The sequence below is a fragment of the Helianthus annuus genome, chromosome 15 (assembly GCF_002127325.2).
Source record: "Helianthus annuus cultivar XRQ/B chromosome 15, HanXRQr2.0-SUNRISE, whole genome shotgun sequence".
Lineage (NCBI taxonomy): Eukaryota > Viridiplantae > Streptophyta > Magnoliopsida > Asterales > Asteraceae > Helianthus > Helianthus annuus.
The window spans coordinates 9,479,557-9,491,579 of NC_035447.2; the positions used below are offsets into that span (position 1 = coordinate 9,479,557).

The following is a 12,023-nucleotide window of genomic DNA, read 5'->3' on the forward strand; positions in this document are numbered from 1 at the left end:
ATTAGCAAATGCAAAGCTTGTAAACGCATTAGAAGGGGGATGTCTTGGGTTCAAGTCCCACATACGACAAGAATAAAAGAAATTTGTTGTTAAAAAAAAATCGAATAGTTCAACCGGGTGTATTGGGCGGTTTAAGCGGTTTTACCGGACGGTTCAACCGGTACAACTGGTCGGCTTAAACCGGTTTTTAAAGCACTGGTTACGCATATTTGATTTTCAAGAAGGATGGGACATTTTAGGGAGAAAATTTCTGCCTCATATTTGGTTTTCAACATGTGAAGAGTAATTAAATATCTTTTATTTATTTTTATTTTATAATTATAATAAGAATTTTAGATATAACTATGTAGAAACCCACGCTTCGCAGCATGTGACGTTTCTCCTTTGTGATGCGGTGATGATTTGGTAAACAGAATAACATTGTTTTGGTTTCTCACGATAAAGAAAAAAATTCACGTATATTTGATGTGTTCAAATATGTTCTAAAGTAATTATTATAATCAATAACAAATGAAAGTAGTTATAATAAGTTAATAACAATATGATATAAAAATAATAAAAGCTAAAAAATAAAATAATAATAAAATCTTAGTAAAATTGAAAAAATAATAGTGCAATGCAGATCTTTCTTTTAAATGATACATACAAAATTTTCATGTAGTAACATTAAAAAAATAATATTGCAATGTAGATCTTTCTTCTAAATGATACATACAAAATTTTCATGTAGTAAGAAAGATCTTTCTTTTATAAGGGTGGAGGGTATGGTTCAATCACTCTATGGTGTTTGAATTATTCTCTACTCAATAATAGCATGCCATGTCAACTATTCATTCTACTCCTTATTTTACACTCAATCAATAGCTATGATTCAAACACCCCTCAATTAAAAAAAAAAAAATTTGATTGGTTGTATCTCTCCTCTCTCTCCTCTCCTCTCTCCTCTCATCGATGACTATACACCAAAATCAGCCCTCCCCACTCACCAATGGACCCGGTGTGGTTCACCGATCGGTGACCCCCATCCCCGAATGAGGTCCCCGCAACCATACCGCCCTCCCTAAGTAAATTACAAAAATCGTCATTTATGCATGCTACTTATTGCAAACTGTGTTCTTTGTCTTTAATAAGTAAAAAAAATCCGTACTCGATGTTTGCAAACCCTTGCACATTATGTCCTTTAGCCCTAACCCAGTTAGTTTTTATGGTTAAATATGGCCAAATTGGACCCCACATGAGGGTGTTTTGATCATTTTACCATAAATACTAAAATAATAATCAAAAAAATTATATATAAATTACCTATACATACACTCACAGAAACACCTCTCTTTCTCTTTCTCTCTCTCTCTCTCTCTATCTCTCTCACAACACACACACACACACACACCAGTTCTCTCTCTCTCTCTCTCTCTAATTGCTGGACCACCATCACCAGACCGACCACCACCGCCATACACCTCACCGGACCACTGCCACCACTTGCACACACCCCACCGGACCAATTTCGGGAAAATCAGAAATTAGGGTTTCTTTTCTTGAGGATTCGCAGAAGCATTTCATCTGAAAGCAGAGAGGTGTAATCGTGAGATCCAATTTGGGGAAAATCAGAAATTAGGGTTTCTTTTTCTAGGGTTTCGTTGAGATTTTGTTGGATATGTGTAGAGGGAGAGGCGACGGTGGAGATGAGGAGGACTACTAAAACCATCAGCATGCAATCTTTTTCTACAACTTAACGACTCCAAAACAAACTGGTTCTCTGAACCAGTTTACTGTAATTACCCCCTTTTTAAGCTTGACCCTCACATGGTCTCATCTGAACGGTGCATCTTCCCCTGCCGCAAGTGGAGACCTGCTTGTGTGTCCATGGTGAATGGCTTCTAATTTGGGGCTTACATGTGACTCTATTTGTCTAAGACCCTTAAATCGTCAGACTGGATGAAGTCGATGACTTTTCCAACAGATTTCCTGATGCCACATCTCGAGTTCACAATAAAGATAGAATTGGGTTTTAAGGTCAGGAAGGAGGTTGTTTAGGTCAGGTCAGGGTGGCAGGTGGATGGTGGTGTTGGTGGTTGCAGGTGGGGTGTGGTGGCATGTAGGTGTTGGTGGATGGTGGTATTGATGGTTGCAGGTGGGGTGTGGTTACAGGTGGGTGTTGGAGATTATTATTTATATTAATATTTAAGGTAAAATGACTAAAGTACCCTTAGGTGGGGTCCATTTGGTCATACTTAACCATAAAACTAACTGTGTTAAGGCTAAAGGACATAATGTGCAAGGGTTTGCAAACATCGAGTACGGTTTTTGTACTTATTAAAGACAAAAGACACAGTTTGCAATAAGTAGCATACATAAAAAACAATTTTTGTAATTTACTCTTCGTTTAAATGATACATACAAAATTTTCATGTAGTAGTATAAAAGTAATCGACCCCATCTTTAGTTAGCCCACTACCACGACTTAACTAGTTTAATACCCGTCCGTTGGACGGGTTACGCTAAGGTAACAAACAAAGACAATGTATATTCATGGTTTTTCGGTTTGCTTCTCCTTTTCCTCGTTTCCATCTCCTATTTGAAAATAGTACAACAATCGAACTTTTTTTTTAATTTTAAAACCAGTGAAACATATTTTGCAAAAACATTATCCAAACACTACAGAAATGACATATTAAATTTTAAGAAGCCAAAAACTTAAAAGCAGGTCAAAATAAAAATTACAAACGCACACATTAAGTGAACACAAAACTAAAGTGGGGATGAGCGAATACCGATCCCGTCCCGATCCCACCCCGACACCGATAATTCCTATCCGAAATTTCATGAATACATGATACAAATACAGAAACATGTCGGTTCGGTTAGATATCAGAATTTTAAGGGAAAAAATCGGTATTTTACCGGTACAACACCATACCGATAACGAAAAAACCAAAATGTGGATACCAGTTCCAATACCGAAACATGTCAGGATCAGAATTATCGATATCAGGATCGGGATGACATCAATATTTTATACCATTTGTTCATGGCCGGTCTAAAGAATATTATAAACAAAAAATAACAATTTTAATTTATATACAAAAAACAATATTTACCCTTATGGATAAACATCACGTTCACCATTTATAATCTACCCACCGTTTGGGTTTCTCCATGCACCTCAATAGTCAATAGGCTATTATAACAGCCACCCACTACTTCCATTTCTCGATACACATCAAATCCCCCTCAATCCATCAGATCAAAACACACACAGAGAGAGAGAGAGAGAGAGGAAGAGAAGAAGCACAGACACTACGACACAGAGAAGACGGTGAACTTCCGATCGGCGAGACCACTCCGGCAAATGCACATCTTCAACTGCTAAATCGCGGAAAGCTGCAAAGGTCAGATTCGTATATGGCATAATTAGGGTTTCGTGGTTGGGTTGTGATCAGAAAAAACAATGGACCTTCATTTACTTTTGTTTTGTGTTGATCTAGGTTCTTCAATACACAAAGAGAAACCTGTTTGTTGGGTTTCTTTCTTTTTTTTCTTTTTATGCTTATTATTACTATTATTTGTTGGATGCAAATCTGCGATTAAAGTCTGAAAAAGTATTAGTACGATTCATAGATTTGATATTTGTTCCTGTTGTACGCCTTTCTGAGCATACTCAACTTTCAAAATCGTTTATATCTTGTGTTTTTACATGAAGAATGTTAGATGTAACATATGGACTACTATTTGTGAGGCAGGCGTTTATGTGATGAAAGAACATGAACTATTCTGTTGATTTTGATTATATTGAACTTATGACTAATTTTAAATAGTTGTTTAATTTTTAACTAAATACATGTTAGTAATCTCCTGTTGATACATTATATATGAGTTTTCTAATACTTATGGGCTTATTCAATAGTTGAACTTGCTTCTTTTGACATCGGTGCATAGTTAGTAAGCTTGTTTTTTTTTTCAGGTGCATAAATGTGTTTTAACTGTGTCTACATGGTTAAGTATTATGCCTCTGTGTCTACTTTACTTTCATCTTTGTTTTTAATGTTGTTTAACAACACACCTTGTTGAGGGGTTTGAAGCCGATAACACACCTTCACAAGATTCTGGACAAAGGCTGTTGTTTAACTTATTCTAAACCCACAAAGATTTTACCTTGATGCATACTACTATACTAATAGTTGTAATGAACTGAAAAAAGTTTACACAGGAAATAAAAAAATAAACTAAAGTTTAACTTATTAACTTAAGAACAAAAAATAAGTAGTTTTAATATTTGATCAACGGTGAAAAAAAAATAACATCAGCCATTAAAATAAAAGGTTCATTCGTTCATTTCCTCATCACAGTAGGTATGAAAATTTATACCAGTACATGAATTTCGGTTCGTCTTACTATGGATGTTTTTATTGTACAGAATGGCTGCGGATGTAAAGATACGCAAAAACAAACTATGAAGGCGAGAACACTTGACAACCTCCTAGAAGATTGTGCGGTGCACATAAGGAAGTGATCGATGAGAACGATCAATTGCATCTGAATGAATATAACCCTAGTGGTGGCAGCTACGTAATTAGCGAGCTCTGGAATTTCAAGGAAAACCGAAAAGCTACACTAAAGGGGTTATCAGCTACATTCTGAAGTGCACCAATCAATAAAGATCCACAATTTTGTTACACCAGTACAGCGTCTTGTTTACGTTGTATGTTACGGTGTATGTTACGGTGTATGGTACGCTGTATGTTACGGTGTATGTTACGGTGTATGTTACGGTGTATGTTACGGTGTATGTTACGGTGTATGTTACGGTGTATGTTACGGTTTTTTGATATCAAGTCTGAAAGTTCTGTCAAGATTACCAAGTTTTACTTAGAAATATGTTCTGTCCATGTTTGATGCTTGACTATTTAACTTTTAGTCTTGAGCTCGTTTAAGCTCGATTGGAACGCACCGTGAGTTAGTTTTCTTGAAGCATTTCAAATGATTGGTCTTTGCATTTAAGTAACTTATAACAACCTGGTATTAGTTGATTAAATTTAATTAAAGTAAAAAAAATTTCGTCTTATATCTTACCTTAATGTAGAAGAAACTTAAAATAGTAAACCCATTGTCTTCGAATCCAACTGAGGTTATTTTACCATGTGATTATCGTTGAAACTGAACTAATTAAGCTTCTTTGAATGTTTATTTACTTACATTTGATGAATTGGAGTGTTTAAAGTTTTTCATGTGAAACTAATAAAGGGGTATCATATAAAAATAGGGTAACATGGGAATGACAATTATGTCACTACAATGGATTTTCTGAAAATAATTTTTTTAATAACAGAGGACTCAAACTGTTATGAATCTATAAGCTCAGCGGCTAAAAAAACCAAATAATAAATTTACGAGCTTAGGTTGATGTTTCACACATATCAAAAGGACGCAAATTGCATTTTGTTCTAATTTATAAAAGGAAAACCTACGTGAACGGTGTACAACCAGAAACAATATAAAATAAAACTGATAGAGAGATAAAACTTGAAATATTGTCGTTTTAATGCAAAAGTAAATGTTAAACAACACGGTGGAAAAGTGTTATAACAATCAAACGTAGTTTACTGCTTCAATTTTCTCGGCTTTTGGATCGTCCTCTTTAACCTCGAAGATAGCCTCTTTTCGACTTGTTGAGTTGATGCAACTGTCACCGTCCAACCTCCACAAATCTACTGACCAAAAAGGCATCCCGTGAGTAAGAAATATGTGCAGATTGTTATGTATAAGCAATAAATGCCCTTCCAAGTCATCACGTGGAACGTTTGGATAGCATATCTTATTAAATTTTTCCAACTTCACATCAAAACCAAGTAGCATACTTCCCGAGTGAAAACGATTTTTGATGAAGTCAACCGTAAAATAAACAACACCTTTGCAGAAAGTTCCGTTAGACCATTTAAGCTTCCTTTTGAAATACTTTTGTTCGTCAAGAAAACCTACTTTCCGCCACAACTGACGCCTCAATGAATATATATAAAGCCACATTTTACCACCAAAACGCTTTAAATGTAAAAGCATGTACCCCTTCGAAGAATCTACATAAAAAGCAACAGCATCCAGTCGTGGGTTGCATAAACCACGAATTTTTGAGTTAGCCACCATGTTATACACCTGTGTTAGCGGGTTCCAAATAACCATCTCACCAGTATCACACAAACAAATACATAATAATCCTTCAAAACTCGCAAGAATCCGTACAAGACACGAAGAACGTTCGAATGGAAGTGAAAGTACAATTTTTGAGGAACGACTTAAATGGTCAAAAACAACAGGATAAACGTAACCCGATAACGATCCGATTAATATGAACTTTTGGTCGTAAGTAGTCGATATGTGGCGACAATGCGTGATAGCAAATTGTTGCGTCGATAGTAAAGAAAGCCATTCCCTGCACACACACCTACACTGACCCACACACCTTGCCGGAAGCCTGACTAATATATGAGACACAAGTATGTCAATACCAATATCGTCGATGCACGTCCTACTTTGTGCATGGCGTCTCATATGTAATTTCTTTCTAACTGGATGCAGACAATCCATGAGAAGTATTCACTGCACTTAATATTAATACAAATCAAATAGTGAGTGGAACTATGAATATAGGGGGAGTGGAATTATAAATATAGAAGTTATTTAACTGTTTGAATTGCCAAATTTAAAAAAAAAAACTAATCCTTGTTTTGTAACTTCTTAAGTTGCATTGGAGAAGTTATACTAACTGGCCATAAAGAATTGAGCGTGGACATTTGATACAGCCGGTTGATTTTGCAATAAGGGGCTTTAAACGACAAGAGCCTTGCTAAGCTATAATGTAAGTATACGAAAACCACATATTTTATCAAATGGACTGCATATTCTATTTAGGCATCATTGTGACCAGGCTAGCGGGGACCAGCATTGAATTTTAACTGATATTTCTGAATGTGTTTCTACTTTTCACAATTGTTTTAAATAGAGGTTACCCTTTACCATCAAATATTATGGGTTTCTACTGTTCACAATTGTTTTAAATATGTATATCAGTATCGAAATGTTTTTTACTGGATTAAAAGCCATTTTTTAATCAAAACAACGTACTTTTGATTGGGTTTTCGTGTAACGTTACACGTCTACCATCAACGTATACAGTTCCCCCTTTTATAATATCTTAAACATCAATGATTTTTGTATACTAAAAATAACACACACAAATATCACATTGCAACGTAATATAAATCCAAATGAAAGATAATACCATAGTTTACATAGAAGACGAAAACACACAATACAAAAATCAAATACCTTAACATTACTAAACTCTATTGATAAACAGAGTCCAAAAGAAATAAAAACATAAGGTAAATGGAAAACCTAATGATAATTGCTTCTAAAAAGACGGTAGCACTCGCCACAAAACGGCATCATTAGAGGCAAATTAACATAAATTTGGCACCCCATACAGGCTTGACCAGCACCAGCAGCACCGTCATCACCCTCACCGTGACCCCCATCATTGTTTGAAGGCCCCATATTTTCTTCAGCCCCAACATTCTCTACAGCCCCGACATTCTCTACAGCCCCAACATTCTGTTCAGCCCCAACATTCTCTACACCCCCACCATTCTCTACAGTCCCAACATTCTCTTCAGCCCCAACATTCTCTACACCCCCACCATTCTCTACAGTCCCAACATTCTCTTCAACCCCCACATTCTCTTCAGCTGCGACATGATCTTCAGTAATCTCATTAACATTACTTTCACCTTCCATGTTATCATCCCTTACCCCTTGCACCATCATCTTTGCATGCTTCTTCCCTCTCAAATGAGCGTCAAGTTGCATAGAACTTGTACAAAAAATATTGCACAAACCACAATGAAAATCGATGAAAGGAAACGTAGCTTTGTCTACCTGTCACATCAAAATATGAATGAAACGTTATATTATGTACGAATGCAATATAAAATGAAAGATTTTAAAAATAGATGTACCCTGTCAAGATGTTTGCGTGAAGATACATGGACATTATATTGGTGCATGTCAAGGCATATTATATTACAAAGAGGGCAACCTACGAGATCTTCTTCATTGGCACCATTTGCTAGTAAATTGTGTAACTTGGTGTACATTGCCATTGAGATTGAAATTTTTTAGATGATAAAAGAGATATAAAACAATAGAATAGGGTATAGTTATGTAGGTTATGAAGAGAGATTGTGGGAAGGTGGGTAGGTTATGATGAAAGTTTGTGGGGAGATGGGTAGGTTTTGAGGAGAGATTATAGGAGGTGGCTAAGTTATGAGAAGAGGTTATGAACAGGTGGGTAATGTTGATGGAGAAGAAGGTATAAAATTTTGAATTCTAAATCTTTTGAAAATCGATAAAATAAAAAGTGAAAAAATAATGGTATGTTTTTTGCTCAACATTTTAAATTCCACTAATTTATAATTTAATGTTTTATATTTTTAAACTAATCACTATTTTTAATTTTCGAAGAGTGGACAGATAATGGTATGTTTTTTGCTCCACATGTTCAGATAATATATAGTGTTTCAAATTAATCATGCCTGTGTGTATTCATCTAGAATGAAACCATATCATATTTGCCAAAACTCTTAAAAACTAAAAGTATGAGAAGTATTGTTAACTATTTATGAAGCATAACCAATAACTTAGATTATATGGATTGTCACGTGCCTGAAACATTTGATGTAACTGACGTGATATTGAATGTAAAAACTATGTATTTATATATCGAACATGACAACACCAATTATATCAGTAGAAATAAAATCGGGTTGTTTTTACCATTATCTTCATTTTGATACATCCCACATAACTCCACACATGACATTATTTGGTGCGTTTGAGAACCGAAACTAAATAGACATAAACTAAAACTTATAAATAGACATAATCCACAAATTAAAATGAAAGAAAAGCCACAAAAGATGCACGGACAAACATAGTAAACAAAACACGAAAAAACAAAAAAAAAACAATAAATTCAAAGACGAACAACCCGAGAGCGACTGTGAATTTTAACTGTTGGAATCTTCAAATTCTTATGGAAAGTTTCTAGCGAATCAGCAGTATCATCAAATACACCTTCAGGATCAGCATATTCATCATCATACGGAGTAGAAACCTCATTCCCATCAACATTGCTAGTCATATCATAAAAATCCATTTCTTCTTTAGAGCTGCTAATTTCTACAACATCATCCCATTTCCATTCTAGCAAGTCTCTTTCTCGTTCTCGCTGCTTTTCAAACTCTTGCATCTAAATAACGGAAATAGGTTGAATGTAGCAGTGCTAATACTCTAACAGGAGAAATAAAACTAAACATAATGATGTATTCATCGTGTATTACCTCGGCACTGAACTCACGAGCTAAATGTGATTTGAAAGGACTAAATGGACCGAATGAAATAATCCCTACACTGTCACTACATGACTGAAATAAAAAAGAATAAAATTTTAAATTAATTTGACGATAATAAGTAAAAACTGATAAGATAATTGAAATAAACCTTTGGTAGTTCATTTGGCTGGGGGATCAACTTCTGATCCACGTCCTCAAAGACAGAGATAGCTTTGACAACCTAAAAGACAGAATTAGTAATGGTAGACCCAAACTATTTCATGTAAATAGACAAGACAAACATTAAAGTAAAAGCAAGATAAGTATTAGATGCATATTACATTGACAGATCGATCACTTGTTTTATTTGTGTATTCGTCCATACTTTTAATCGAAAGTATTATTAATTTTTTGGGTTGTGAAGGGGATCCCTATTATATAGGCTGAACTGCTTGTAGGAAATTGCAATCAAAACATATCTTGAGTTGTAAACTACCCTGTAGTTAGTGGACTCATGGGTTGGGTTATCGGTTATCTTAAGAAAATAACTGCTTGCAGGGAACAGTAATCAAAACATAACTTATGTTATCAACTACCCTATAGTTAGCGAAGTCATGGGGTTAGTGGAGTGATGGGTTGGTTAGTCGGTTATATTACAAGAAAATAAAAATGTTTACCAAACAGCCAATTACTTTCTTTGTAAAGACCAAGTCAACCCAAATTAGACATTTGGACCAAAACTGCCAGATCAAAGGTCTACATTTGGTTTTTTTTTTATTTTTTTTATTTTAACAACTCAAAATAGAACAAAGGGCTAGTAATACACTGGAAGTCCCCAATGGGCCAGTAACAAACAAACGGGTAATATATTAGATAGCATAATCTTAAAACTTTTGGAAGCTAGGTTGCATATTCTCAATTCTTTAAACTGTGATGGAAGGGTGTTAAACTAATAACATTTTTTTACAATTTGCTATCCAAAAGATTGTACAGTAGTATATAATAGATAATATAATCTAATTGCTTACAACAGTTGAAACACGAGCCGAATTCTGATCCATTGCATAGCAATCTGATTGTGATCCCATTAATTAGTTGACTCAAGCTTTTAAATACCAAATTACGATAACATAATTACTTTTTACTCAATCAAATAGAAGGAATTCTCCATATAATGTAAACAAATGCCACTAAATCGAAATAACACCTTCCTATATAGCACAAAGGCTAGTGTTACAAAGTCAATCCAATAAATGTTAAACGAATTAACCGAATTAGACAAAAGTGCTAAAAGAGAGGTTAACTTAAAACAGGTTGAACCTTTAAAAGAGACATTTCATTCAATACAATAAAAGATACAGCCACATGGTCCAGCCTAGGAAAGGAAAAACACAAAAACAACAACGTACAATTTCTAACACCACTACAAGACCCATTAAAAACATTTCTGTTTCTACCCAACAACTTTTGATTCAACAACAAAAGCATGCTTAGCTCTTTTTATCACAGGTGTAACATCCTCTTCTTCATCTTCGGTTTCACTATCAATTTGTATCACTTCATCCCACTTCCATGTCTTTAAAGCATTTGCCCTTTTGTCGAATCTCTTAAACTTGCTAACCTAAAAAAACATTCAAGTAATGAGAATAATAGAATATTAATACGTGTACAAAAGTAAATTTAGTATAATGTATATACTTTTGCCAATTCATAGAAAGATTCACAGATGCTTGCTTGCTGGCTATCCTCGAAACTGGATGAAATGTCTTTGTGACCACCATTCGATGCCTCAAACTCCACGTCATCAATTTCCTGTTTTTTAGACAATAATATATCACTTGAATGATAAATTATAACAATAAAATAATAGGTATAAAAAACCTATTAAATTGATTATAAAACTCCTACTTACCTTATCCGATTCATTTGTAGGTTTACACACGATTGGGCTAAAGAAGGAGTTGTCCATTGATGCAACCTGAAAGAAACAAAAAAGTGGAGATTACAACCAGCAGAAATAAACAGGTATGTCTGAAGCTTACTTTAACAGCTTTATCCATTGTTGCATCTTCAACCTGCTGCTCCATGTTCAGCAACAAAAACCCAGGATGCTGCTCCATGTTCAGCGACATAAACCCAGCGACAGAAGGTAAAGAAAGAAAGCAGGATGTACTGTTGATCGGCAAGGTTTCAATATTTATAAGCACATGTATAACTGCAACGGAGCTAAAATATAGGAAGGTGGAGAACATGGCCATTTTTTTAGGAAAAATAAAAACCATTAATAACACAGGTTTCGGAGGTAACTTCCAGCTAAACAAAACTGTGATTTCCTGAACATAACTTCCACATTTATCGTGGCTTTAATTATTTTGAAAATCCTCCACATTTATCGGTTGCAGGTAGATAATGGGGCAAAAATAATGGAGCAAAACCACCAGATCATGGGCCAGAAATATATGGAACGAAACCACCACCGGAAACTACCAGGTAACTTCTCTGAACCGCCGGTGGTAGCGGTTATTTATGCTAGTTTAAACGGACAGGATTTAATCTCAGCAAGTTTAAACGGCCAGGATCGATTTCAAAAACGGTTAGACTTAATGGGTTTAATATATATATATATAATTAGATTTA

General features: G+C 34.9%; 1 protein-coding gene and 1 long non-coding RNA gene across 2 annotated transcripts; one reads left to right on the top strand and one right to left on the bottom strand.

The window, feature by feature from the left end:
- Positions 1–3,237: 3,237 nt before the first annotated feature.
- On the top strand, positions 3,238–4,853 carry LOC118487361. Its single transcript, XR_004881535.1, has 2 exons — positions 3,238–3,392; positions 4,418–4,853. It is a non-coding gene; the product is annotated as an uncharacterized LOC118487361 (long non-coding RNA).
- A 5,899-nt stretch (positions 4,854–10,752) lies between these two features.
- On the bottom strand, positions 10,753–11,665 carry LOC110914764. The gene is made up of 4 exons (XM_022159501.2): positions 11,429–11,665; positions 11,299–11,364; positions 11,085–11,198; positions 10,753–11,007 (listed from the first exon to the last, which is right to left on the bottom strand). The coding sequence occupies exons 1-4, from the start codon at positions 11,642–11,644 to the stop codon at positions 10,840–10,842; spliced, it is 564 nt and encodes a 187-aa protein (XP_022015193.2). The 5' UTR covers positions 11,645–11,665; the 3' UTR covers positions 10,753–10,839.
- Positions 11,666–12,023: the final 358 nt, after the last annotated feature.